The sequence below is a fragment of the Apiospora marii genome, assembly GCF_038362585.1.
Source record: "Apiospora marii strain CBS 49790 chromosome Unknown utg000002l_segment0_segment0, whole genome shotgun sequence".
NCBI lineage: Eukaryota > Fungi > Ascomycota > Sordariomycetes > Amphisphaeriales > Apiosporaceae > Apiospora > Apiospora marii.
The window spans coordinates 1,432,865-1,460,634 of record NW_027117373.1 but is presented as its reverse complement, the minus strand read 5'-3'; the positions used below and the strand labels follow the sequence as shown (position 1 = coordinate 1,460,634).

General features: G+C 53.0%; 8 protein-coding genes across 8 annotated transcripts; 2 read left to right on the top strand and 6 right to left on the bottom strand.

Annotated features, from left to right (window-relative positions):
* Positions 1 to 4,936: 4,936 nt before the first annotated feature.
* PG985_002146 (uncharacterized protein) lies at positions 4,937 to 6,070 on the top strand (the record flags this gene model as incomplete). The annotated part of the gene is made up of 1 exon (XM_066821915.1): positions 4,937 to 6,070. The coding sequence occupies one exon, from the start codon at positions 4,937 to 4,939 to the stop codon at positions 6,068 to 6,070; it is 1,134 nt and encodes a 377-aa protein (XP_066689347.1).
* A 1,972-nt stretch (positions 6,071 to 8,042) lies between these two features.
* On the top strand, positions 8,043 to 10,573 carry PG985_002145 (Tyrosinase; the record flags this gene model as incomplete). Its single annotated transcript, XM_066821914.1, has 6 exons — positions 8,043 to 8,220; positions 8,414 to 8,499; positions 8,670 to 8,822; positions 8,874 to 9,325; positions 9,396 to 10,068; positions 10,397 to 10,573. Coding segments are annotated over 6 exons (1,719 nt in total), but the record flags the coding sequence as incomplete, so codon positions are not given.
* Positions 10,574 to 11,341: 768 nt separating this feature from the next.
* Positions 11,342 to 12,606, bottom strand: PG985_002144 (uncharacterized protein; the record flags this gene model as incomplete). Its single annotated transcript, XM_066821913.1, has 3 exons — positions 11,342 to 11,646; positions 11,717 to 12,128; positions 12,235 to 12,606. The coding sequence occupies 3 exons, from the start codon at positions 12,604 to 12,606 to the stop codon at positions 11,342 to 11,344; spliced, it is 1,089 nt and encodes a 362-aa protein (XP_066689345.1).
* Positions 12,607 to 13,895: 1,289 nt separating this feature from the next.
* On the bottom strand, positions 13,896 to 14,147 carry PG985_002143 (uncharacterized protein; the record flags this gene model as incomplete). The annotated part of the gene is made up of 1 exon (XM_066821912.1): positions 13,896 to 14,147. One exon carries the CDS (start codon positions 14,145 to 14,147, stop codon positions 13,896 to 13,898), a length of 252 nt encoding a protein of 83 aa, XP_066689344.1.
* Positions 14,148 to 14,713: 566 nt separating this feature from the next.
* PG985_002142 (uncharacterized protein) lies at positions 14,714 to 15,959 on the bottom strand (the record flags this gene model as incomplete). The annotated part of the gene is made up of 2 exons (XM_066821911.1): positions 14,714 to 15,468; positions 15,626 to 15,959. The coding sequence occupies 2 exons, from the start codon at positions 15,957 to 15,959 to the stop codon at positions 14,714 to 14,716; spliced, it is 1,089 nt and encodes a 362-aa protein (XP_066689343.1).
* Positions 15,960 to 16,753: 794 nt separating this feature from the next.
* PG985_002141 (uncharacterized protein) lies at positions 16,754 to 18,596 on the bottom strand (the record flags this gene model as incomplete). Its single annotated transcript, XM_066821910.1, has 7 exons — positions 16,754 to 17,212; positions 17,265 to 17,361; positions 17,418 to 17,494; positions 17,906 to 18,066; positions 18,160 to 18,165; positions 18,250 to 18,378; positions 18,545 to 18,596. The coding sequence occupies 7 exons, from the start codon at positions 18,594 to 18,596 to the stop codon at positions 16,754 to 16,756; spliced, it is 981 nt and encodes a 326-aa protein (XP_066689342.1).
* A 1,392-nt stretch (positions 18,597 to 19,988) lies between these two features.
* PG985_002140 (uncharacterized protein) lies at positions 19,989 to 23,763 on the bottom strand (the record flags this gene model as incomplete). Its single annotated transcript, XM_066821909.1, has 2 exons — positions 19,989 to 20,046; positions 20,132 to 23,763. The coding sequence occupies 2 exons, from the start codon at positions 23,761 to 23,763 to the stop codon at positions 19,989 to 19,991; spliced, it is 3,690 nt and encodes a 1,229-aa protein (XP_066689341.1).
* A 698-nt stretch (positions 23,764 to 24,461) lies between these two features.
* PG985_002139 (amino-acid permease) lies at positions 24,462 to 26,168 on the bottom strand (the record flags this gene model as incomplete). The annotated part of the gene is made up of 4 exons (XM_066821908.1): positions 24,462 to 24,625; positions 24,673 to 25,250; positions 25,307 to 25,506; positions 25,572 to 26,168. 4 exons carry the CDS (start codon positions 26,166 to 26,168, stop codon positions 24,462 to 24,464), a joined length of 1,539 nt encoding a protein of 512 aa, XP_066689340.1.
* Between the last annotated feature and the right edge of the window lie 1,602 nt (positions 26,169 to 27,770).

The following is a 27,770-nucleotide window of genomic DNA, read 5'->3' as shown; positions in this document are numbered from 1 at the left end:
TAGATAATAATAGATGACAAGGGCAATTGAATGCGTGGTATTGGAGTTGCTCGGGAAAGTAGAGAGAGCGAGAGAGAGCAGGAGTATTCGAGTCTAAGTTGATCCTCCTGCAGATACGAATCGCCATACTACACTGGTTCCCGATGCTTGCTTAGTGACGACCGTCCTCTACTCTCAGCATCCCATTACTAACACCAACCGTAGTCCTCATTGTAATTGGTCTCGCTGCATCTATACGGAGGCTGCTCCTGCTGTCGTGGCAAAACTCAGCTGAAAGAACGGCTACAGCTTAGTGCTGTAGGATTGGGGTGGCAAAGCTGGGCACCCAGAGATCCTGACATGGACTAATGTGGGACATCTTTATAATCTCCCATTGGACAACAACATTGCATGGAAGGAGGTAAAACTCTTGGCTTGGGGTACAGGCCGAGATGGTGCGTTCGTTTGGGGGGTGTGGGAACAGATGGGCATCGAAATGTGTATCATCAGCAGAAAGGAAAGGGGTGTGTCAAGATTTCCCATCAATCATGTTATCAACTCCGGCCCAGACCTGCTGCACTTTTCCTTTTGATTCATGAAGAGGCATACGAAACAAGATGAGAGGGCGAGCCTCGGCTCCGGGGGGCGCCAGCTGCCGCCAACGAGGTATGCATGGCCGCCCCAGGGGGGAAAGCCTGTAAGTCATGTTGTAGAGAGTTGTAGGTCACCGGAAGAAGATACAGTCGTTGTGTATCGACCACCGCCGCTGCCGGCAGCATATTGATACCGAAATATATCCGCCAGGGAGTATACGTGTTCTGCTCGAGGCGAATGGAGCCAGGATAAATACAGACACGCACCCTGCTTATTGGCGTAGCTGTTCATGGCGTCGCCTCATAACCATTGTGTCGGATTTTGGGATAGCTGAAAATGGTAGGTCGTAGCGTCGCCGCTTGCGAATGAATGCAAATGCATGTAAGCAAAGAAACCCAACAGAGCTGCGTCATTCGTGTTTCCCGGTCGATGATTTGATACTCAGTCTGCTGAATGCGCGCGTTTGTAACATGGACTGATGCCGCTGGCCCGATGCAGACCATGTGACGTAGCGCGATCATCGACTTCTAAGTATATCAACAGCACGTCTGCGTGTACATTATCATATGACAGAATGAGCTCCAGATTCTCCCCGCAGCAGGGGAGTTTACACAAGGAGAGGTGATCTGTGAGGGTTCAAGCCATGTAGCCGTAACCGCAGTGATTTCTCTCCTGATACAAAGTGCAGGCTGGATCTATGAGCTCCGCCTTCGTTGGTTGTTTGGCCGGTTGGGGTGAGCAGGGTTTAGCAAACCCTGCCCTCATGGAATGTTTGACTGCCGAGTTCGGAAAGCCGATCCCTAGATTCTAGAATAAGAAGTAGAAGCCTGGGAGTCTGGCAACCCGAACTTTTCTTGGGAGACAGCGGTTGAGCAGGGGAGGGAGATCCCGTTTGCCAACCAAACTTGTCAACATGTCGGATACGAAGAGCGTGGCTGCGTGGGGGTCATGGGCCTCAGTCGCCCGAGAATATCGTCTCATGACAAGGATGCAGTCGGCTCCAATCGGTTCCGACATGGCCCGACCGACGCCGTCTTGGGGGTCAGTACCTACATCTACATGCATGCAGTTATCCTTCGCTCGAGTACGCAGCTCTCAGCTGGAGCCACAGAGACATACCATAACCGGGCTTCACCGCCTCGAAGCAGCGTGTAGTATGCTTTTCCACCGGAAAGAAAGACAGCCATTTTTGAGAATGCTTGACCGGTATCAATGCAGGCGAGAGACAATGGGCTGGCAGTGCCAGGCTCTGGTTTTCCATTGAACCACGTAGTCCCTGAAAGATTGGATGCCCGAACGCCGGACGATGCTAATAGCTCGAGGCAGGATAGGTGGTTCCAGATTGTCGGAAATAAGTCCGTGCAAACCAGGTCGTAATAGGAAACTAAAGACTCCCGTCTGGTCTGGAGTTGGGGAGTTAGTGAAACGGTATGTACATGGTAAGTAGGTAGGTAAGCAGTAACCTCCCTAGGTATGGACCAGGTCTTTCTTTACCTAGGTAGGTAGATGTACTCACCATCGTTCTTCAGCCAACCTTAGAACGTAGCGGACATCACTCCGCTGGACTCTGACTGTTTATGATACTGAGGTTGATGTATGTGTGAGTGGAACCACGCAAGCAACAAGCAGCGATTGCAAATGCGTTGCAGTCACGCGATCATATATTGCGTCTATATTGGCCCTCATATGCCAACAGCTGCAACACCCAAGTCGTACGAATACTGGTCTTAATAGGCAGTGAGTATAACGGGACGCTATATGTCAGCTGATACAGTCTCGAATCGCCATGCTTGCTGATCAAGATGTTCGTGGCATGGCTAAACAACGACGATTGGGTATCTGGAGCTGTCTCCGAGATGACGTGGCTACAAAGCGCCGAAGGGGAAAGGCAGCCGCGAATGCCTACAATTACCTCTCGCCTATACGGAACCCAATCTCAAGGTAAGTAGGTGGATTCGTTAGGTGCCTCCACAAAGACTTATTGGCTACATGTTTTAGGGACCTGGTATGCTAAGATTGACAACCCCGCCTACTCCGCGACTTCCCCATGTTTCTGAGACTGCGGGGTATGTACTTCCAGAAAAGCAGTCAAAATGGAGGAGAGCCGAGCGGCATGGGAAGGAATGGAGCATCCTCCTCCTTTTTGGTCTCTATGCGGTGTAGTTTCTGGTGGACGTGTATAATGGGGTGACATACGTGTAAGATGAATAGGGGGGCTTAGGAACTTGAGATGCTGGGCACTGCAGTCCATACACACCCTCAGACCTGTAAGAAGTCGGCAGGAGGGCACAGCCTCGCCTAATGGAATGCACAATGATCGACAGCGACAGCCAACTCGACCTTGATTCCATGACCAAGACGATTGATCGGGTCGCCTTGCTTCTTCCTCGGAGGAGACTGCCGTGTCTGGCAAGCTGGGCTCCTGGGGCACAGATAGATGTACACCGTCTCAGCAGTTCAAGACCTTACTACGTCAGAGCAACGCAATCGAAGCAACGAAAGAGAGAGCATCTTCCACTATCCGAGGCACTTTCATGATCCAAAGGAACGAAGCTGGAGTGCGACGCTTCCTGTCAGCAAAAAGCAATATGCAGCTGCACGCAGATCGGACGGTGGATGGATAGCCGGCAAAAGCCTACAAACCGCATTGGGGCATGACTGTCAAATTTGACATTGATCTTCGGCTTGAATGCAGGGCTTAGTCTATTTTTTATGCTTATGTTGGGGGATTCGCATCAATTCGAACGATTTGCACCAGGGCAGGGGCAGAACGTGGAGGCCACGGGTTTCGGGCTTCTTGTGATAAGGGTTGGTAGCCTTCTTGGAGTTTGTAGGAATTATCAGCAAGGAGAGACCGAGATGGAACCATTCGACGCATTCACCGCTTCTTCTTGGTCACGTTCATTTATCCGATTAGGAATTGAGTATTTCATTCGCCGAAAATTCATTTCCTATTTCTGTAGAAAACTGATCTTAGAATCACCAATCGAAACCACGCTCCCTTTGCAGCCCGAAGCACAGCCCCCTATCGGATATATTAGAAGGGGTTCGATCTATAAACTTCGCGCTGGCCTACCTAGAATGTAACAGTTAAAAGGTTCGAAGTAACTGTGTAGGCGCCTGATCTAGTATGTTGATTGGAAGTGATAAAGATATAGGCATAGAGGAGAGCGCCCAAACACATGAACACTGGCTTGAAGTTTGAAGAGTACATAGGCACACTTGGCTCGCTCATGCCCGTGCATGCATGCGCTGCAGGTGCGACGGCCCTTTTTCATATTCTCCAAGCATTTTCATTAAAGGCGGCGGCCAGTGGTTCCTTCCTCACATGACTGACATGCATCCTTACACAGCCCATCGGATGGCCATTAATAAGGCAAGCTGGCTTTGCTTTGGGCTGCTACGCATCATGTTGTGTATTGCCCAGACTGCGTGGGAGGAAGGAGCTCTGGCGCAATCCATGATAACCTGAGGTAGGTACATGTTGCTGACGAGTACTTCGTGCTTGCTCTCTTTCTTTGCGAGGGCCTCGTCCCAGGTGACCTATATGATTAATGGACAGGCCTGACCTAATATGATCTGTCGGGGTGCATTGCGTCCGTCCCGCTGGTGCGTATGTAAGGTAGGGTATGGTGAGAAAGTGGCATGTTGATGTTACTTCAGTACTTCTTTTCCTCCATTCCACTCACCCAACCCTGGTACATCTGACCCCAACCTTGAGGCTAACCCCCACGCAAGACTTGACATGGCCCTTTTCCGGAATCGCGCAGCCAGTTTCACCCTTCCATGACTGTCAATTACGTCCGGATTCTCCTGGAATATTGGGTGCCCTTTACCCATTCACGCACATGCATGTACATGGAAGGTACTCTACACCTAACCCGCATGGCACTAGGAGTTACGCAGCCCCTGTGAGAACGAGTCCATTGTTCAGCTGATGGCAAATATGGAAATACCAACGGCTCCAGGGAGACCATGGACAGAATCATATACGCACGAATCCCGTCAATAGTTTCCATTCACGGTGGCGTACACACATGTCAGCAACCTGATGAGCCCATGCACAGTACATTCACCTCACTCTCCTCCCTTCGCCCGTCGTTACATAATCGAGGCCTCTTCCTCTATACCCGCTCATGTCTGAGTTCAAGTATATATATGTGTGCATCTTCCGTTCTTCTCCTGCTCGCAAACCCGCAAGGTTAAGCTTATTATCGTCTTCCCGCCGGAGCGATTCTTCTTCTATCGTCAACCCAGGTACCTCTTGGCTCTCGGACTCTTGCAGTTCCCAGGATCTACCAGCCCCAAGAGTCAGTTCTCTCCACGGTATAGGAAACCACAACTGCAGCCAAACTGTGTTGCCATGGCACCTCATAACGACATGCCGTCCCCTACTGGCAGCTACACCTCGGGCTTCAACAAGCTAACGCTACGGCCGAGTACTACATCGGCTATCAAGTTGGATGCTTTTACCCCCACCGAATCGCAGGCGTCACTGAGCAGTTCCTTCGAGAGCACTCTTGACGATGACGTCCGCATGGAGCGGCCGCTGCTTCCTGGCGTGTACGTGCCGACCATGTGCTTCTTCGAGCCGTCTACCGAAAACGTGGATACTGCCGCCATTTCACGTCACGCCGTACGACTGGCTCACGCTGGTGTGACTGGACTGGCCACCCAAGGGTCCAATGGTGAAGCAGTACACCTGACGCATAGCGAGCGGCGGCTGGTCACCTCTACGACCCGGAAGGCCCTGAATGATGCTGGCTTCTCGCACATGCCCATCATTGTCGGTTGTGGCGCACAGAGCACGCGTGAAACTATCCAGCATTGTGCCGAGGCTTGGGAAGCAGGCGGTGACTATGCCTTGGTTTTGCCTCCGTCGTACTATGCTCCGCTCTTCTCCCCCTCGTCCGAGACAATTCTGGAGTACTTTACGACGGTGGCCGACGCATCGCCGATACCCTTGATTATCTATAATTTCCCAGGCGGTGCCAGCGGGCTAGACCTCTCATCCGACATCATTATGAAGCTGGCGCAGCACCCAAAGATCGTTGGGGCCAAGTTTACTTGTAGTAACACCGGCAAGCTGAACCGTGTGGCAGCGGCGACGCGAAAGATGGCCAAAAACTATGACCCTGAGAGGCCAGAGTTCTTGGTCCTCGCAGGTTCGGCAGACTTCACGATCCAGTCCTTGGTGGCCGGTGGGCACGGCATTTTGGCAGGACTAGCCAACATCGCACCGAAGGCTTGTCTCAAGACTATTGACTTGTACAAATCAGGAGATTATGAAGAAGCCCAAAAGATGCAGGACATCGTTGCGCAAGGCGACTGGACGGCCATTCAAGGAGGCGTGGTCGGCGTAAAAGCCGGACTCGAGTCGTGGATGGGATATGGCGGCTGTGCGCGAAGCCCGCTGCCCAGACCAACTGCCGAACAGACCGAGAAGTGGAAGCAAGGTTTCAAGGATCTGGTGTTGCTGGAGAAATCCATATCGTGACATCGCATCGTATATCTTTTGTGATAGAAAGCGAGCCGAAGCTCGCAATCTCGTCAGACAAGATACCCCTATCTCTAGCTGAACAGAATGTTACTCTCCATATATGTCGGTCAGATGATCAGGGTTTTTGCAGACATCTCCGAGGAAATATGGGAAATCGAGCGGGTTCCAAGATGCGCATGGTATTCAGTTAAGGCATCGAGCCGATTTGGCTTGTCCTCTATTGAGGCGGGACAATTGTTGTATGACAAAGGCTTGAATCTGCTGCCAGTAATCTCGCGTGGTAACTCCCCCGAAACGTCTGCGAACTTAGGGAGATTACTGTTCTATCATCCACCCTTGACTCACTGCTGGTCTTGAAGGGTTTCTTCGTGAGAAAAATCTACTTACCTAACAAACATCTTTATCTGTGACTACCCTGCTTGGCTGTCGGCCGGCTCGGCAAGGGAAATTTATAAAACATCGACGTTTAATCCGAGACCATGACTTAGGTGAGTCACTCCTAGCCACCGCTCAAAATGCTTACTTCCTTTTGGAGCATTACCATTGGTGGGTATCAAAAGGATAGAGCTGAATTGCCATGAGAACTCTGTGGCAACTCAACTTCACTAGGCCTCTGAGGATACGGGTAGGAATCCAGGCTATGGAAATCGACACGCTATGCATTACGCGCGTAAAGATATTTGCCTACAGCTCGCCCATTGCCAAATTGAAGAGGTATCATTGGCGCTGATGACGAATGATGAAAAGTCCTGGGACACAGTTTCCCTTCATCAACCTATGGATATTCCGGTCAGCGATTCACGATGCCACGGCAGGCCGGGTGGCATTGGCGAAGCATCAAGTCCACTCAGTGCCCCAGACATCCGCAGACAGAGAAATGCCATTGCCTCGTCGCAACGCTGTGCACCGGTCCTGTCGACACTTACATGTTCTTCTTGGTTCGAGGGGCCAGCTCCAGAAGCGGTCAGAGGATGAGAACGAAAGCAGCACCCGGGGCGTGATCTCATAGGGAGTACACAGCGACAGTTCACTTACACGACATGTTTCCGGACACGAGAGAGGTTGTCCATGTCGGTACGACGTCAAACCTCGCTTGTCGGTGGTTGTGTAACGACGAGGAGAAAAAGACCGCGCAGGAAGACCTTGTCGGTAAGGCTTAGCTGTTCTTCCCTTTGTTGCACTGCAGCTCTCGGAGGTCCTTTCCAGCAGGATTTGGAGCTCCGTACAGCTTGGCTTTATTTCTGTCTAGTTCTCCAGCGGATGAGGTATGGGAACAACTCCGTATAGAGAAAGAGTTACACCACAAGGCGTCAGCACTAGCCCGTCTATACACATGGCAGGGCAAGGGGTGGAGGAGCTAGGGGCTTCCAACCCCTGGGTTTATCCTGGCGGTTCGGAACGCAATCCACTCTGCCACTTTACACCAACCGCCATCTGATTATGACCCAAGCAGGTCATCGCGACAAATCTACGAATGCGGAAGGTCCAGCAGTTACTCGGATTCCAATGCTTACCAGATCGTTCGATTACACCATGACCGCTTTTCGCGGAGATCAGTTGGATCGCAAACCCCAGGTGTAGTCGAAACATCGCCTCGGGTATTTTATCAGTCGGTTATTTCAATGGTGCTGATTGGCTGCATAGCACACGAAAGATACCAGACCATGGCACGGCTGTTGCTCACACCTGTTGCTACAGCCATGGGCGGTTGTTTGGTTGGATATCCTATAAGAAGGACTAGGGGTGCAGTCTTGGAGGCATCGACATAGCACGAAGGGCCCTATATATTGTCTCTCGCCTCCTGCGGTACCTGTGCTTGTTGTCCAGATCTCGTCACCTGTCTTACTCTGACCTGTACCGTTGGAGCTAGTCAGTGGATTATTTTCCGGCAAGTTCAAGCCGCCTCAGAGCTGCGATAGCACTGTTTATACGACAGCATAAAGTCCACCTCACCCGCTTTCCTACAGCGGAATGCTCATCACTGGCTACTCTTATCTCGTCATGGCTCTGGCAAACGTCATTCCAGCCGTGGCTCAAGGGCAGCCCGTCCCAGTCACTGGACTTGCTACCGGCATTAACCAGGTCACTGGAGAACGACCAGCTAGAATTAACATTAATGATCTACAGACTGCAGGGGGTCCAGCATGGTGAGCATATAATGCTGTTGACGTCGAGATATAGTCATATACTGACGAGGCAACAAGGGATCTGTACATACTAGGCTTATCTGAGCTGCAGAACAAGTCTGAGAGCGACCCGTTATCTTACTTCCAGATCTCTGGCACGTTCTGGTCTCTAGTACCCAAAAGTTAACCCGAAACTAATTTCGAGAATGAACAGGTATCCATGGGCGGCCTCACATTGCCTGGAACGGCGTTGAGAACATTACAGGTTCGGATTTCACGGTGGGGTTCTGTCCGCACAACGTGAGTTCAAGGAATCCCACCCCAGGGACTTTTCTTATCGCTTACTGACAGCGCAAATAGCAAGTTCTGTTTACAGCATGGCACCGGCCCTATACGACTCTGTACGAAGTAAGTGTGATGCTCGAGCAGCTGGCAGCAGCCACGACAGTCGGGCTAAAAGAGTTATCAAGCAAACACTTGGAGACTACGTACAAACGCTAGCATCGCAGTACAACGAAAGTTCGGCCTCCTACAAGGCAGCAGCCGAGGAGTTCCGCATACCGTACTGGGACTGGGCAAGCGACTACATGCTACCAGCTTCGGCTATGGACCAACGCGTCACAGTAATTATACCCCTTAGTAAAAGTATACTTCCTACTGACACGATTCTCAAGGTCAACGGTCCTCATGGACAGGTCGACATACCCAATCCGTTGTATAGCTACAGGTGGCAGCAGTTCCCCCTGAATTCCGACCCTCAGTACTTCCCAAACGATGCTGCACGCAAAGACTGCTGGTTTTGGAACGAGACCAAGCGGCTGCCAGATGCGAATGGAAGAGACCAGTTCAGTGTAGTGAACCATAATCTAGAGGGTGATAATCTTAAAGATCAGGTGGTGAGTTTTCATTTTCTTCATGTTCTGCCTCCATCTTCGGCTGCCCCCTTATCATCTAGATACCCAGCTAATCAGACGAAGTACCGCGTATTTACCGCGGCAAAAGACTACGAGACCATGGCTTCAACAGAGCTATCGGGTACCTCCATTGAGGGTGTCCATAACCTAATTCACAAAGAAATGGGCGCTATAATGTATTGGCCCGAATACTCGGCTTTTGACCCCATCTTGTGAGACTACCCCTCTGCTCACCATTGAGGGAATGGATCGGACTGACTGGCGTTGCGCTTGCGTCATCAGCTGGCTGCATCACGCCAACGTTGATCGCCTCTACGCTCTATGGCAGGCCATCAACTACAACAACACGTACCAGACGCAATCGCGCTATATGGGCCCCCTGTACGCGACACCAGGAGGCAACGTGACAGCCGACAGCCCGCTGAAGCCCTTCTATCGGGGGGACGACCCCACCAGCTTCCATACGGGTAAGAGTGTGGCCGACCTGGCGACCTTCGGCTACACGTACCCAGAGATCGACGACTGGTCCCTCTCGAGCGAGGAGACGCGCAAGGCGGTCATCACGCAGGTCAACCAGCTCTACAGCAGCGGCGCCAACGGGATCTTGTCTCGTCGCCGCCGTGTCCAGCAGCAGCAGCAGCAGCATCGTCGTCGCCAACCGCAGCAGCATCCTACCAAGGAGTACTACGCGCAGATATCCGTCGAGCGCGCCGAGCTGCAGCTGCCGTGCACCATCTCCATCATGCTAGGAGACGACAGGGCAGGCCAGATGCCACTGCTGTCCATGCCCACTTCTGGTGTCACGCATGCCGAAGTGCCGCTCACGAAGGCTCTCGACCGCGCCCTAGCGTCGGATACGGCTGTTGCTGCTGCTAATAATAAGGCCACGATGATCAGCGACGCCAAGTTCATCACGTCGAAACTGAGCAAGCTGTTCCGAGTGGAGATACGCAAGGTATGTGTAATTTCCGCTCCTTGTGCGTGCGTGTTTGTTTGTCTGTTTGCTTGCTTGCATGGCATTTTTCCAGTATCCGGCCCCCAACCTTTCCCGCTCATTCCCGAAAGAAGAGAACACAGCACGTATATGCAGTCAACCGCGTTGCGTTCACATGAGCGCCCCGTGACAGGTTGGTGCTCTCTCTCGCCACGTGGCGAGGTGCATGCGGATGGAAACGAATGCGAACAGAGACGCTGTGCTACCCGTTCACCGGACTGTGTCTCCCTATGAAGTCTTGTGGAACCTGAAGCGAGAAAGCTAATTTTGTGTCTGCATGGATACACAGGCCGACGGCACTGCGATCCCTGTTGAATCGGTCCCTAGCCTGTCGGTCGAGATCCAGGGCGAAGAGGTCGTCGCGGCGTCGCGTATCGACGAGTTTCCGAAGTACGGGGCGGTTACGAAGCTCGCTGGGGTCGGGATCGGGAAGGTGGCCCGAGGGGATGCCAATACCCGTCTGTGATGAGCCGTCTCTTTATGCTTGGGTGGGTTGGGGCGGCTGAGAGGAGGACCTTCCTTTCCCGCAGGCTATTTCCTGTGTCCTGTTTGGAGCATGTTGTTTTCCTATTGACGTTTTACGAACTGTCCTATCTGTCTCTACCCGCTCTTGGGAGCCATAAGTTTCAGTTGTCTGACGGAGGTAATGAACAATGGATGGACTTTGGGTAGTTTGTTAGCAAATCTAATAATATACGGATGCCAAAGTTATGAGGAACACACAGCTTCTATCTCATCTTCCTCCCTTTTCACTCGTTGATCGAATCTGGATGGTTCGACTATGGCCGATCACAAGTGATGATGGTCAAACATGCTACCTTGACTAGACAACATATCTGTTTACTCTTGAAGCCGGATATGATAAAATTTGCTGGGCGGTTCTGCTTATTGTAGGTTCAGGGATCCTGTAGCACTGGCTCTCGATTATCTTGATGCATGGTAACAATTCAAGGACCATACCGTGGGTCAAGACTTTGAGCTTTGCTGGAGAAACAGGATATTGAGTCCGCTTCAACTTTGGCGGGGGTTATACGATTTCCGTATCATATTCCTCAACAGTCCGCACCAGGGTAGGGTAGCGGCAGTAAATAACAATAATATCAATTCGTTATTTAGATTCTCGTCTCTCATGAATCCACCTTGTGTATATACAAATAATCCCCAAGAACCGCTGACATGTCACTTCACCTCAACCCCTATTCCCCTTGAACAGAGGTGCAGGAGATGAAGTCGCTCATTTCGGGTCACCCTTCCGCGTCAAGCCCTCTTCACTCTTCCTCGTCGAGCCCGACTCGCTCTTCCGTGTAGAGCCTGCTTCACTCTTCCGCGGCGACTTCACTTCACTCTCATCCCCCAGCTCCGCAGTGACAGGGTCTCCCTCCAGCTCGAAGATGGCCCCAGGTTCTCGCTTCCCGCCAGTCGTGATAGCCGTGGCGGGGACCTCGAACCGGGCGCCCTCCCCATCCAACTCGCCCGGTGTCCTCTCGAGGGCCTGACCCCCCAGCTCGGAAGCCTTGGCGGGCGACGTCGGATCACCGTCTGTGGACGAAGACCTCCTGTCCCCTCCGGCGACTGCCGCTGCCGCCGCCGCTTCGTCGGCCCCGCTGACACTCCCCCGACTCCCCTCCCCCCTCCGCCTCATCCATCTTGCCGCCCTGCTTCTTCAGCCGCTGCCGCCGCCGCCTCGCCCGGTACACCAGCGCCGACGCCACGGCGATGACGGCCAAGCCGCCGACCCCGGCGCCGATGCCGACGCCCGTCTTGCCGCCCGTGGACAAGGCCTCGCGCGCGGCGCCGCTGAGCGGCTCCCGGGTGGCGGAGGCGTCGCTCGCGCTCGCGCTCGGCGTGTACGTCACAAAGGCCGTCGAGACGATGGTGGACAGCGTGACCGTCGCGGAGCCGGCCAGGGTGTGGGCGAAGGACGTGCCGCAGCAGGTCGTGTTGCCGTCCCCGCAGCAGTACACGTTCTGCTCGTTGGGGCAGTAGTTGAGGATGGCGGCGCCGCTGGAGGACCCACCCGCCTGTCACCGAAGAGGGTAGTTAGTAGAGGGACATATTTAATATTATGGAACCCAAGAAAGGGGGGTTGGTGGTTAGGGATTCGGCTGCTAGTCAGTCAAGACTTACGGAAGAGTTTGTACATATGTTCACGCACGCGCTGCTCTTCCACGACTGGTCGGTGCAGTAGCCGCGCCGCGTCTTGCCGTCGGACTGTCCGATACACAAGCCGCCCTCGGTGCAGGTATCGCGACTACCACCGTTGCTGCGGGGGTCGCCGTTGTTCCCGTTGGTGCTGGTGCCGTTGGTCGGGCAGCACATGGAGGCGCCGCCGGAGAAGCTACAGGGCATGTACGAGCCGTCCGAGGCCGGGGTGCCGTCGGGCGCGTAGCATGTTGCCGAGAACTGCTGGCCGAACACTGTGGGTATGAGGACGATGAAGAAGAAGAGATAGCAATAAGAGGGGAGCGGTAAGGATATACCAAATAGTGGACGAGACATGACTACTACCTACTGTGTCTAGGACGTCGTCAATCTCTCCAAGTGTCCGTGTAGAGTTGTGTCGCCTGCCCCGACAGCAGCTAACGACAGAGATATGAAAGCCGGAGGTGGAAGGAGAAGTTCTGGAAAACCAAGAGACAGACAGCTCGAGACAGATCGTTAGGCCCAAGCTCAAAAGGGGGGGTGACGGAAAGCGATGGCGCAACTCACCTAAGTCAGAAGTCTATTGCTTGGGGAAGTCCATGAAGAACAAAACAAAACAAAAAAAAGGCTCGGCTCCTGGGCGTAACTTCAAGTGCCACTGGTCATGGTCGTTCGGCACGGTTCCAAAGAACCAAGACATAGATGGAAGCCATCGGTGCAAGCTGAGAAGAGCACTTGGATATATGAAATATCGACATGTACAGCTCAACGTAAAGGGCGGGTGTGTGACCGTTGTCCCGTTCCCAACATGAACACCGAACCGCCCAAGTCTGCAGTTATTGCACCTTGCATATCATTGCCGGCTCTCGACCAAGTAAAGAACATAAGGGTGGCCGGTGTGTCGGCAGGTTTTTACTTTAGCATCCGGACCTAAAATCGGAACTTAATGCTTGTCTTAGACCTAGCTAGCCTATAGGCTTGACTTAGATCTCGTGCCCCTGATCAAATGTGATGGCTGGCCTCCACGCTGATAGACGTAGTTATTTGTCTTGATTGATTTATGGAAATCTGGGCTGGCTTGCCATCATATATGTGCGTTGTGTCCCCTTGTAGCTTGGATTGGTGCGCCTGGTCTTTCGCGTACAAGAATCAACTACCGAGGCTTGTTGTCTGGCAAGGGTCAAGGGCATGGTGGAAAACATTGCGATCCAACCGAGAGCCTGTAGTGTAGTAGTGCGAATGCTTGAATATTAAGGTTGGCCTGGAGCCTTGGATGACCTCATGCGGCTGACGGGCTGAGAGCTTCGCCGTGCAAATGCCCAACGTTTCGCCCGAGAAGAACCTCCGAGGTACTCTAGCAAGACGTAAGAAGAGCAGGTTCATGTCATGGAAATCCTGAAGAAAGCAGTAAGACAAGATGAAGCGGGTTTGTTGCTGGTCTGTTCGAAGTTGATGGCATTCGGGCTATTGAATAGGTGCAACCATGCTAGGTCATTGCCGCATAAGACGAGAGACTCCCTTTGCGATTAGAAAGACCCGTTCAACCTTTCGTGGTTGATGCCCATATCATGTTGACTATGGGAAACAATAGAAGAGTGGCGAGCAAGAGCGATGAAGAAGAAACAACCAATACACCAAATCCTTCCTTAAGCACCGCCGTCGCGCTTGGCATACTCCTCCTCCATGCGCTCCTCGTAATCGCGATCAGCCTGCAACTCAGCCTCCGTCTTCTCACGCGTGGTACCTGCGCCGGTGTTGACGCCGGCGCCAGTCGCCTTGCTGGTCTCCTGTTGCCCACCGGCCGACTGCTGACTGGCGGCCTCGGCACGCGCGGCGTTGTTCAGAGCGGCCTCGCGGGGGCCCATAGCCGAGGGCTCGTTCTGGTTGAGGGAGGACATTTTGTGCGTATTTGTAAGGTGAGTAATGAGGATTTGAGAAGATGAAATAGATTGGGACTGGGACGAGTGTTGAGAACTCGAATCGAAAGCAGCAGGAAATAATCAGATGGAGAGCGAAAGTAATTGGGAAGGTATGACTGGACCGCCGTTACTCACTCTTATTAGTGGTACGCCAAACTGGGCGAAGCTTTTGCCACTACGCTGGATGGCTTGTTTAAGCCGACCTCACCCGACAGGCAACCAACCAGGGAGATACCACAGTGGCTTCGACTTCTACACTCGCCCTACACTTACTCAATCAATCGAATTATTCCTTTCACTGGACTGGGATCTACACATTGGCTTGCTTTGATTCTCAAATTTGATTTGTCCAAACCGTAGCGACAGTTTCATTCGGTTTGCTGATTTCGCAACGTAACGAGCGTTTTCTACTATCGTCCAAGGTGCAATAGCGACAATGTGCAAGCATTCGATATCCAATGAAAACCTTCTCGAAGACTGAAAATACCTGAGACGACTTTCTTGTCGTTGTAGTCCGAACTCTTTTTTTTGTCTACAGTTTTATTCTAAGGAGAAGAGTACTTGTACCCGTACTTGTCCTTGCACTCCTGCAGGTACTTGCGTTCCCCGTCAAACTTCTGGCGGGCCTCGGGGTCCTGCCCGAGCTTCTCGAGCAGCGGCCCGTTGTTGAAGAAGGCCTCGTTGGGGACGGCGAAGCCGCGCTTCACCGCCGGGCGTGCCTGGCAGCGCGCCAGCCACGCCTTGACGTGCGGGAACATCTCGATGTCGACGCCCGAGAAGACGCACATGGCGGCCCAGCCGAGCAGGCTGATATCGGCGATGGAGAAGCGGCCGCGGCCCGCGCCCACAACGAAATCGCGCTCGCTCAGGCGCTTGTCCAGGACGCCGTACAGGCGCTCCGTCTCGCCGACGTAGCGCTGCGCGCCGTACGGGTTGGGCTCCTTGGCGAACTTGAACATGTGGTTGGCCTGGCCCTGCATGGGGCCGAGGCCGCCGTGCTGCCAGCCCATCCACTGCTCGCAGACCGAGTAGTCGTCGCTGTCGATGGGGAAGCTGAGCTTGTGCTCCGGGTCGTAGTGGCGCGCCAGGTACGACAGGATGGCGATGCCCTCGAAGACGGCGAAGTCGCCGCGGTCGTGGTCCACGATGACCGGGATGCGGCCGTTGGGGCACAGCGCCGTGAACCAGGGCTCCTTTTGCGTGTTCTTCATGATGTTGACCGACTGCCAGGTGTACTCGCGGCCGTAGGCCTCTTTGAGCTCCTCGAGCAGGATGGACGCCTTGTAGCCATTAGGCGTGCCTGTTCCACGATTAGTAAAGCTATACAGGCCAAACCGGACTTGTCAAGAAACCCGCCCGCTTTTGTGGGTATCAAAGGAAGGACAACGAAAAAACGATGCCTGCGCGAAGCGCTCAAATATAATTGGGCAAGTTGGCATGTAAAAGAGTATACATACCAAAAGTCAACAGCTCAATGCCCTTGTTGGCAATGAGGCCGGTAGGCTCGCTGTCAGTCATGATGTCGTTGGCTGCTTCTGCCGTCTGCGGGGTCGTTGTGCTGTTGGTGGAGTACGTCGCCTTCTGCGAATGGCGCCTTGTAACGTGCTGGAGGTGGTAAACTTTGTTACTCCAGCCGGCTCGATTCTTTGTACAGCTGGTTATTATAAGGTTGCGACGATAGGCAATGCTGGGGGATGAAAGGGCGCCTGCTGGTGATACAAAAGACGGGGTGGCGTTGACGATGCCGAAAGATCGAGCTCGCAAAACATTACGCACGGGAACGCCGGCCATGCTTTTATACTGACTGTACTTTACACTTTTCGGAGTATTATCCTACCTCATGCACGCGTTTTTTCGGCACATCATCCTACATTCATTCTTGCTTACACGTCGAGATGCAGCAAAACGGATGACGCCAAAAAACCGATTGGTAAGCAAACACCCCATCGACAGTATCGCTTGATTCCCCGGCTACGGTGGAAGTATTCGCCAGGGATTATTAAGCTGTACACGTAGAGGCCTATGCCGCGTTGTATGACCACTCACGAGGGCGAGGTGGAGTATAATCAACCCGGTTTCAAACTGATAGCTCTCCACAGCAAGCTTAAGCTTGAAGATCGAAAGGGACCTGTCCCACTTGACACCACTTATACTAGTCCTCCCAAGCACGAATGTTTCAATTACGAGACGTCATATTTTCATTTTCCTTGCTCGTAGGTATACACCCCAATTCATGTCAAGTCAAACAATACCATCATACAGGGGCAACACTGCCATATCATATCGTCAAGTCCCTTCCTAGAGCCCGAATTTTTTCAATGTCCCGACAAAAACCCCAGTGCCCATACACAATTCTCAAAAGAAAAAAAAGAGGAAACAATCAAAAAGTCATTTTGGGTATTAACTGTGTCAATCTTGTCGTAGCAGCTTTCCTCGCTAACCCACCCGCTCGAGTCGCAACAGTCTCGAAAGAATCTGGCGACTTGTGGAGCTCGATGATGCCGTCATCAGGGCAATGCGCGGTATCTAGATAAGGTAAGGAGGCACCCTCAGAAGAGGAATGGATAAAGGAGGTAAGAAATTGTTTACCAATAGCCGCCGCCAGCTCCACCCCGCCGATAGTCATCACGAGGGTAGGCACCTTCACGAGGTGGGTAGGGTCCATCACGGGGAGGGAAGTCGCGGGGCGGACGCGAGTCGTACGGGCGCCCGTTGACGTAAGGATCAGGAGGCGGGCCATAGTCGCGACGGTACGGATCCTCGTATCGGCCCCTGGGAGGCGGGTAGTCGTCCATGGGAGGACCACGACGCGGGGGTGAGCGGCCGTACCGCCGGTCATCATAGTATTCGCCGCGGCCACGAGGGCTGCGATCACGGTAGCCGTCCCGGTAATCATCCCGTCGGGGGCTGTATCCGCGGTCTCCATATCCACCGCGGGGAGGACCGCGTCGATAATCGTCGCCGGGCGGTCCGCCATTGTGAGGGCCACGTCCTCGTGGGGATCGGGATCGACCGCGGTCACGGCCAGGAACCTCAGCCTGGATCTACTCCGCTGTCAGCGTAATTCAGTGTGTGCGAAGGAGCATGATATCTTACATCGGCAACGCAGGTAACGCGCTGTCCCTTGAATTCGCGGTTGTCGAGTTTCTCCACGGCATTTCTCAGGTCGGCGGCATTCTCAAACTCGACAAATCTACAACGTGTTAGCCCGGCATTGTCGTCGAGGAGATTCTGGACATGGGAGCTTACCCTCGGCCGTTGCCCTCACGACCTGTTTCCGAATAGACAACGTCAAGGCTGGATTGACGGGCAAAATCTTTCAGATCCTATAGCCAGAATCCAAGTAAGTGGAAGTCCCGGAGCGGAGAGTAGTCATATCAAGCGATGAGCGGGCAGGCGCCTTGTCTCGGTCATCCAGTAAAATCACGGATGGTCCAGATAGGCGTTATGTATCCAACGAAAGAGGTCCTTTTCTCAGGCGCCTTGGCCAGATACCATCGGACCCAAATCCAGAAAGAACTTGTCCAGGGGGGAAACTCTTGCAACAGCAACTGGCTAGCCGTAATGATGGTTCAAGACTGTAGAGCGAGGACGGCCTACTCCTTGCTTCCATGGCGAAACCCACAAACGGCAAGGTCAGGCAGGGTCCAAGGAATGGTAGGAGCCAGAAGAATGGCTTATAATCCGGGGAAAAACTTGTGTGGGACGGAAAGTATAGACGGAAGATAATAACAGACCTGCCAGCTGGTATCATTGGGGAGTCCCGTGATCTGCATTCGGTACGCGGTACGTCGCGGTCGAGGGGCGGTTCTCTCATGGCTGCCGAAACCAGGTTCGCGGTGTCGAGAGCCTCGGGCGAATTGGACTGTCAGGCGCTCGCCCATGAAATCGGATCCGTCTTGAGGGATAGCGAACTATATTAGCCAGGGAACAATTGATCGGGTGACAGCAGGTCAGGAAACACGGTGGCCAGGAGGAGTCCAAGACGTACGGAAGGCTGCGCGCAAAGTATATCATGTTAGCCAGAACCCCAGTCGATTGCCATCTGAGTTAGCAAAAGGCATAGCAGGAGTGAACTCACCAGGTACGACGTCGCGCGCGTCCATGGCATCTTTGTACTCGATGAAGCCGAATCCATTCATGAGCTTGATTTCGGTAATCTCGCCAGTGCCATGAGTCGCAAAGTGACTCTCGACATCCTGCTTGGTGACTGCAATAGGAGCAAGCCGAAGTTAGCAATGCATGGGCAATGGGACGCGCCGGCGGCGCTACAGAACACGGCTCAAGCTTTTGAGTTACAACATGATTGCGCCGTGGAATTGAAGAGGTGAAGACAGAGTGACAAGCCGTAGCCGAGAAGGCAGAAAGAAGCTTACCTCCCTTGGGCAGGTTGCCCAGGTACAGTCGGGTTGCCGACACCTCAGTCATGATTGCAATTGATGGGGGTGACGGATGATAAGATAATCAAGTCTGGCCGTGGAGGTGATAAGGACGGAAGAACACGACTGAGTTCGGCCGGAGAGTGAGGCCCAAGAAGAGGGGAAAAAGCTGGCGGCGCAATAACAGATGGTCCAAGTTGGTAAAAATCCTAGGGCGGACAAGGCTGAGAGAAATGACCTCAAACTGCCTAGTTCTGGTAGTAAACCTTCTGTTGGGTGGAAATGCGAGATGCGATACAGAAGAAATGAATTCCGCAGGGCTTGCCGTTGGGTACCCGAGGATGAGTAGATGTTGTTGTATGAGTTGGGTGGCGGGCGTCGGGACTTAAATGGCGAAAGAAAAGAGAGATAGAGTGAGAGAGATAGCTCTCTTTTTGAAGCTCGCTGCAGCTTTGAGTAAGGTGCAGCCTGCCGTTTGTACCCGTGCTGTATGTACTGTCGTATCAATGTATCGACGCAATCAAAGAATCAGGTGTTGTTCACAGCTGCAGCCTAATGGCGGCTTGTTGGAAGGGACCAAGGCGTCTTTGTAGATGGAGTAGCTGTATCTACGACGGCGCTGTCGTGTGAGGGTTGCCAGGAGAGCTTCTTGTTGAAGAGCTTAAAGTTGGGGAAGGATAGAAAGTCGAGTGTCATTGCGGTCAAAGAATCGAGAGTGCGGGTGGAGGGTGTGGCAGGTGGAGACTCCAGAATGGAGGAGATAACCCGCCCAAGGAACCCGCCTCGCCGCCTAGCAGGGGAGCCTAGCCCAGTCTGAATCCAGCCCACCCACCGAACCGAGATAGCTTGAGAGGTTCCTTAGCTACGGGGAAGGTAGCATGTGCCAGCCGCCTTCCCACATCCAGGTATCACCGGCATCATGTCAAAGATGTTAGATGGCTGGCTTAGGTAGATAGTTACAGATCACCTCTTCAACTATACCTTAGTTTTTATACACGGTTATATATACCTGGTATGGGATCATATTGTATACCTGCTTTTTACACCTGACAGTTGTGCTCGATTGTTTTGAACGGGGTTCGCACCTAGGGCTGCTGGTACGGTAACATCAATGTGATAGATCAAGCGCACGTTCCGCCAGCTGCAATACCACGCCGAACTAACCAACATACTTCAAATATATTGATAGGTATGCTTGCAAGCGTACATCTGAAATGTTCTGCAAGAGACAAAAAAAGACGTACATCCTGCGTTCCCTAGCAAGACCGCCAGAGACAGGAAACAAGGACAAAAGGAGCCAATAATCTTCATGTGATACAAACGCCAATGCTATGCTATGCTTGCTATTACTATGCTGACAGGTACTTCCACTCTTGCTTGCAGAAACACCATCGACGGCAACCAGACGCCGCCATGTGCGATTAATCTGAGGCTCTCTTGTTTATTCTTGGAAGAGCACATCGATTATCTCGTCTAGAATGGTAAACACCAGATGAGTGCTATACGCGACATTCATGTTAGCCCAGTCCGGTACACTGAGTTGGGGTGGGAGGGGGCGTTCGCGTCAGTGTATGCGTGACTTACTTTAACCGAGGATTGTTCAAGGTAGCAAATATCCTCCTACTTGCCGCCTGCGCATTGATCCTGCCTACCACGCTCCCTGCCAAATCGGGGACCAAGGTGGCCAGCATTAAGCCTGCCTCCCTCCGCGTCTTTGCCTTCTCGCTCGTCGTCCGGGGCTGCTTGTTGCGGTTCATCTCGCCACCGGGCCACATGCTATCCCTCACCAATCCGATATACTTGAGTATCGCATCCTCTTGCACGAGGAATTTCACGTTGTCGCGGACTTTGCGCTCAATGGTGCCGCCAAGCAGTTGATGAAGGACCACGACCACGGCCCGGCCCCGGAGCCAATTGTTGCCTCGATTCAGCTCAAATACTTCAAGGAAGATATCGCAGATAGGCTTGATGAAGGGCTCAAGTTCCTTGTTCTCGAAGGCGTTAAGCTCCGCTTCTGCCTCGGCAGCACTAAGAGCATCCTCCTGGATATTAGGAGGGAGCTGCGCCGTGTTGAGCTGGCTTGTTGCCGCTGCTATCAAGTTTTGGCCGGCTACAGAAAGCTGGTCCAGTACTGGGATGTTACCCAGAATGTCTTCCATGCCATCTGTGACCGAGTCGTAGAGTCTAGTGATCATATCTTTCTTATCCTCTCTCGTCATAAGGTCTTCGCCTTGCTGGATCACGCTTTGGGAGAGGAAAGCACGAAGATCCCTGCTGCGGCACACCTCGGGAAGCCGAAGCAGTTCCTGCATGTAGTGCTCAAGGGCCTGTTGGCGTTTCCGCAGGAATTCGCTCTGCAGCTTCATGATGACACGGCGATGGGGGAAATCCAGATTCCGCACAGAAGGGTATCGGTGTCTCAGTCGCTGGTGCAAGTCGTGGAACTCACTGTAGCGTCTCGTAACAATCCATGTAGCGGCGGGCATCTTCTCTCCGGCGACCCTTTGCACCTCCACAACATACATTGCAAACTCCTTGCCGTCAGGCTCTCGGCCAACCTGTATGGCTTTGATTCTGATAGAAGAGCGCCCGTACAGACTGTTGTCGCTTTCTTGAATTACGTATTGTTGTCTCTGCAGCTCCTTCCGCTTCAGCTCCCTCTGAAGGCTCGCTTTCGATTTGCGTAGAATCCGAAGTTCAGCAGTGTTGTTTGTCAACTCGGCCTTCTTGGTGAGCGAATCTATGACCCCTTCTTGAGCAACCAGTCGGTCAATGTCGTTAGTTAATACCGTGATAGCTTCGGCCAGGCCCAGATCACCAGGAGCCGCTTCATGAACCTCGTCTTCGATATTGGCCATATTTTCATCATCCGTGCCGGTCTGGTCGTCGGATGCGAACTTGTCTTCATCAGCGAATAAATCATTATCTACAAAAACCCCAATGCGAGACGCGGGACTGACGAGCCCCAGAGATGAGAGACTAGGCTTCTCGATTTCTTTACCCGATGATTGCCGCGGCAATTCGACCGAACCTCTGACTGAATCATTATCATTATTAGAAAACAGGCTCAAGGTCCCGTCATCACCACCGAACAAGGACTCGCGGAGATCTTCGGCTGTCTTGGGGCGATTCCCATCCTCCATGATGGTATTGAGGACCTCCTCCATAGCCTGGACAACTTGGTTGTCGGGCGGTGTGTTGGCCTGATCACGATCAAGGCTTTGTACGGAGTCCGCCATAGGATCATGTTCATAGTCATCATCATCAAATAAGGGCGAGTTTGCGTGTCCATCGAGCGACCGACGCTGACCGTTGAGTGGGTCAGGACTGTGGCTGCCGTTAGCAGTCGAGGACCGTAGGTCTGTAGCCGATAGACCGCGTTTGACTTGGGTATTTGTCGCATTGAGTTTTGGGTTAAGCTTCGAGACAGGCGCAGGTTTGAGCCCATAGGACTGAGAAGCCCGCGATAGAGGCGGATGTGACGGTCCAGCTGATGTAGAAGGCGCATGCATTGGCTGGGTTCTCATCGCCGCCTCTTCTGATGCTAAACATTTGTACCACAGATCGGTTTTCTTGAAGCTTTGGAAGTATTTTGATCGCATTTCTTCCAGAACCACGCTCTGGGCTCTCAGAACGGCCCGCCGTGCTTGGTGATACTGTTCAGGTGTCGCCCTTTTCCCTGCTTGCAGGAAAGATCGGATAGCCTTTCTTGAAGAATCCGGAACACGGAGTTCAGGCTTGGAAAGATATGCTTGATCTATCTGAGCTAGATCTGTGCGATCTGAGTCCGTCCATGGCGATAGTTGGGAAGGAAGTTGTTCATCCTCCGGGCCGTCGTCCTCCAGTGGGTTGCGAAAGCCATCCACGACGAGCCAGAACTGCACGAGAGGCATCATACGCAGCCTGTCCATGTACTCCATGAAATATGAAAGCCCCGAAGGATCACGGAGCAAGTCAGCGAGCGAAGCGTTCTCCAGCTTGGAGGAGTTTGGCGCCGGGGTGGGATTTGTAAACATCGGCATGTCTTTCCTGTCACCACCGGCGGCGAGATGCTGGACTCTTTGGTCGAGTAGTCTTTTGCCCATTTCTAACCGGCGTACGTAGACTTGGTCCTGGTCATCTTGCTGCGAGTCCCTCTTCAGTTGGCTAGTAACCTCACTTCTGAACCTTCGCGCGTCGGATAAGTTGTTGATCTTGCGGATCGTGCGAATGAACTTTTCAAACTTCCGCTCACCATCTCCGGGCAGCAGGCGAGGGAATTGGGCCGACTTGGAAGTTTTGGGGGCTGGAGACGCATGGGTATCGAGGGCAGCTCGCAATTTGCGTACAGTCGACCGATCTTGCAGCATGCTGCGCCCATAATTTTCCATGATTTGATTCCACGTATCAGGCTCAGACAACATGGTGATTACTGGTGAAATAACAGCACATGCCACAATCTCACGTATGATACTTGATACTGCTCTGCTGTTAAGTATATTTGGGGGCAGTATTTTCGGCAGTACTCGAGCAATCGTTTTGCGCAGGTGTTCTTGCTGTATCATCTTGGTATCGGAATACACCATACTTGCAGCCGGGTGCAGTCTGCCCTCATTATACTTTGCCGCAATGGCAAGATCCAACTCTTCTGATTCCGTTACATCTCGGTTCAGCTTTCGCCCTCTAACGGCCCGCTCTGCATTGTTGAAGTCTCGAAAATGCGCAGTGAGGATGGGGACGACCCGGCTTATCACGACCTCGACCAGGTCTGTGTCGAACAGGCGGTCTCGGAGATCCGCAATGGCCAATCTCGCGGTCTTGTCTACTTCGTTGGCAAACACCGGGTTCTTGCTGATGTGAGAGTACCATGACTGCACAAAGTCCCGGACGATCAAGGAAAGCAAGTCGTCCAGAGCATGCGAGATCTTGCGCGAGTCGGGGTACAGCGGCACGGGCGTGTAAATCTGGCGGACCCGCAGAGACGACGTCTCTCTTCTCCAGGAGACCGGGCCGACGAAGTTGACAGAATTCGGACGGGAGGAACGGTGCCTTGAGCTATAGACGGAGCCCTTGGACGTGAGCAGAATGAGCAGGAGGGAGCTCAGAAAAGTAGTGACGCAACCTGCGACAAAGGCATAACCCGCCCAGCGGAGCATGGGAAACCAACTGGTGGCATATCCCCATGCGAAGAAGCAGACGACTCCGGCAAGGGCGACATCTCTCCCGCTAAGGGCCATCATCCAATTTCAGGTGCCGCAGCCTCCAAATCATAATTGTTGATGAGGGGTCGTTGGTTACCAAGAATCGGGTGCTATGTTTGAAGGAGCCATGGCTTCCTTGGAAGCGAAGACGAGGCGGGCAGTCAGTGGGTGTGTGCTTAGGTACTTATCGATAGTTGCCAGCTCCAGCGCCCATCGAACTGAGTGGGACGCTGTATGTGCATCAACGTGCCAGATATGTCATGCTTGAGCTGTAAGCACAAGCCCCTGCCTGGCCTAGGCCCCTCTACGCTACGTAGGGGAATCGACTTCAACGTTGAAATCAACCTAGGACAGGAAACAACTTTGACACACTTGACACTTCTGAATTTACTATCAACAGTCCGCGCAGCTATTGGGTATCGCTTCTTCATTTATTAACTTCATAGGATATCATGAAAATTGGTAACTGTATCGTTACATGCATATCCAGGCCATGGCGACCCTGTTCAATTGGGAGCTTTGCTCAACCGTAACGCCTTCATCGCTTCCGCTCCCGGTTGCTCAGCAGTGCCGCAATGTCACATTCTTGATCACATCTCTTGTTGTTGGTCTTACACATTTTGTGAACACGGCACGACATTCATGCAACATCACGTGCGATAGGTCACCAAACTTTCGCTATGCATCGGAAAAGCGCACATCACCAAGCCTGATCAAGAATCCCGACATCTAACCTATGTAGGTGGGCCTGCGTAGTGCTTGTGTCCCCAAGCAACGTACCAGACAGCCGAGATGATCGTGAAAGCAACGAAAACCACCGAGGCGTAGTTCATAGTTGCCGCAGCTACTGGTATGGTAGAGGGCATGCAGAACAGCGGAATAGCCAAGAGGGACCAGCCTGCGAGTATCAGCATTGGGGGTCCAGGTGGGGATTGGTTTACTTACCGAGTGAGATAACGTTAGCAAAGAGGCCAAATGAGCCAAGGTAAAAGCTACCGGTGCGGACCGCTTTGCGGCCCTCGAGCAGGCTGACGACGATAGGAACGGCATAGGCTGTTGTGAGTGCAATAACGCCAACACCCGAGAAGGCATTGAACGCGGCTGTTGATCCAAAGTAAAGAAGTCCCAGGAGGATCTGGATAACCATGCTGAGCATCATGGCGTTGAGAGGAACGTCCAGCTTGGGGGAAATCTTCTTCCACAGACCCGATCCCGGGATAGCCCCGTCACGAGCAAATGCCCACGTGGCTCGGGAGGCAGCAGTGGTACAACCGGTGCCACATATAATAGCCAAAACCAGCAAGGGGATTAGGAGACCGAATGCTCCCCCTGCCGACCCAACGGCACTTTTGATAATGGAAGGCACAGGCTGGCCGGATTCAAGAGCGAGCAGTTTTTTAATGTCAGGAAGAACAAAAACCAAGGGTACCATAAAGAGCAAACCCGCGAAGGTATTAATGATGACAGTCAGAACCATGGCCTTGGGGACCTGGGTTGCAGGTTGTCGGACTTCCTCGCACATTCTGTCGCCAGTCAGCATATGCCATTGCCGAATAAACGTCGGAGAACATGAACTTACGAGATAATCATTCCCGTGGAGGATGTTGCGTAGGCCGCATGGAGGAGTCCAACCATAAACGACCAGCCCGGCGTCCAGCCCGAATTCGTCTCAAAGTGAGTGAAGACGAAGCTGGCATCACGGCGGCCTTCCTTAGCAAGAGCAAGAACGCACACCATGATTGCAATGACACCAGCTATGGTCCAGAAAATAGCAAATGTCTGCGGTCGTTAGCATGTGGAGGCGATTACCGGGCGCCCGGCACAGGACGGGTTACGTGGCTTACATCAAGGATCGGGAGCCATCGGTTTCCTAAGGAGGATACAGCGTTGCACAGCAGCGTAATAGCCAGGAAAACAAGGAACACCTGGTAGGTCTCACCCGCGAAGACGGGAGTTCCATCGGCATTTTCGAACACGCCGACGCAAGCGACCAAGAACAGGGCCGTTGCGAAATTGACCGACAGGGTGATGGTAATGTTGCCGACCACGTAAAGCCAACCGCAGATCCACGAAGCGAGCCTTCGCCAAGAAGGACTGGCCATCATGTAGGCCTGGTAATAGACGCCGCCGGCGGTCGGGTAGACGCTTGTGATCTCGCCGAGAGAACAGGCGACGCAGATAATGATCAACGATACTGCGACCCACCCCCAGATTATGTCGACAGGACCTCCGCCGTTCAGAGGATAAAACAAGGTGGTTGCTAGGCCGTACGGAATGGATGCGAGAACGAATGACATGAATGCTACCTGTAGCGTTGACCGATTCCGTAACATTTCCGGCTTGTAACCCAGCGCTGCAAGCACCTCGTCAGCGGAGCCGGAATCCGTCTCAACTATGGGCTGTGCCATGTCGGCGGTTGTGTTCTCGCGTTTCTTGTCCATGGTGGCGACTTGGGAATTCGGCGTCTCTGTAGGGCAAAGTATAGAAGGGCTCAAAAGAGGGTTAAAAGATGCGAAATTCAGACCATGAGGTTGCGTAGGTAAAGAGAGACAGCCACTGTCGGCATATAGGATACAGGACAGTGAGTGAGAACGGAAGAGAGGGAGAGAGAAAGAGTGTTGGTCCCTTGGACTAAAAGAGGCTTCACGGCAGAGGGTTCAGCGGGTTAAGCGGGCCAAGATAAGTATCGATGGAGTACGCGGTGGAGGAGGCCCGGCGGGACTCCATCCTGACATCACACCCCATGGGATTCCATCAACCGCCGCTCCAGCCCAAAAAGAGATTGCAGATACTGGCAGATGAGCCAGGAAGGGCCCTGCCAATGCCAATTCTGGAAGGAGAAACAGGATAGTGCGCGCAAAGCTTGGCAGCTAAGACTTCGTTGCTGCACCAATCTTCCTACCAGGATTCCCCCCTGCCGTACCAACGGCCTATACAAGCGACAATCGAAGGATCCCTCCCACCTGCCATCTTCCGATTGATATCCTGGAGAATCTCACGGTGGTCACACGCAATCAGGTTGGCAGATGTGAGCTGACACGAACGCGCCCTGCCGTGTAACCCCAAGAATACAACGTCATCCAAGACAGCAGCTCCATGAGAAAACCTGCGAGCCTGCCGAGAACAACGGGGAAAATGTACGGGGCAGACGGCAAACAGGTGGACGGCAGGACGTGGATCAGAGGCCGAGAGAAGGCCATGAATAGACTTCTCGTAATCGATAACGTATTTTGTCTGTTTTGTCGGGACCTACTCTCGCTACTGCACCGCAGGCGTGAGCAAGTGCATTGCATTGCTGCATGCTGCAGCGCACACTACAACGTACCAAGCATGCCCAGCCGGGTCCCATAATAAAAATTTGATGGTCAAAATCGCTCAAGAACCAGACCAGCATGTTCCCGAAACGGAGGTAGTCGCCACAGTAGCCAGCATTAACGAGTCGTAGCAAAACCGGGGTGGCTGCCCGGAGAAGACACCAGCTCCGATCTTCTGTTGCCTGGCACTTCAATCGGAGCACATCATTGGACAAAACGCCATGGATAGGGGGAGGCTTCGCCGCCGAAATACCACCGTTAGCTGACCTTAGTCTGTATTGTGAAGACCACTCTATCCCAGATTTATCTTCCACTAAAGCTTCTCGGTGACCAATAGGGCCATATTCTCGCAATGCCTGTCGGTGGCCTCATGCATCTCCCCCAGGCATTACCCCCAGGTGCCAAGTAAACTAGCGCTGCTGGGAGAAACATTAGGTTCGGGGACCCCATGGCCGCTTATCTATGCCATCTTGGGTCATTCCGGATCGCAGGGCACCGCACTACGCAGGCTGTGCCATATGTAGCCTTACTGAAGACGCCCAGGCCAGGCCCAAGGCCTTCGTAGCTGAGGCCTGCTTGAACCCATCTATGGCTAGCGTTTTACTAAGGATGCAGATTGGGTGCGATGCCTTCAAGCGCTACCGCGATCAAAGGGCCTCTCGAATCTCGAACGCGTCGAACGCTTACTACAAGAACTGTGAGCACTCCCTGAAACCAGAGCTTAGCTGC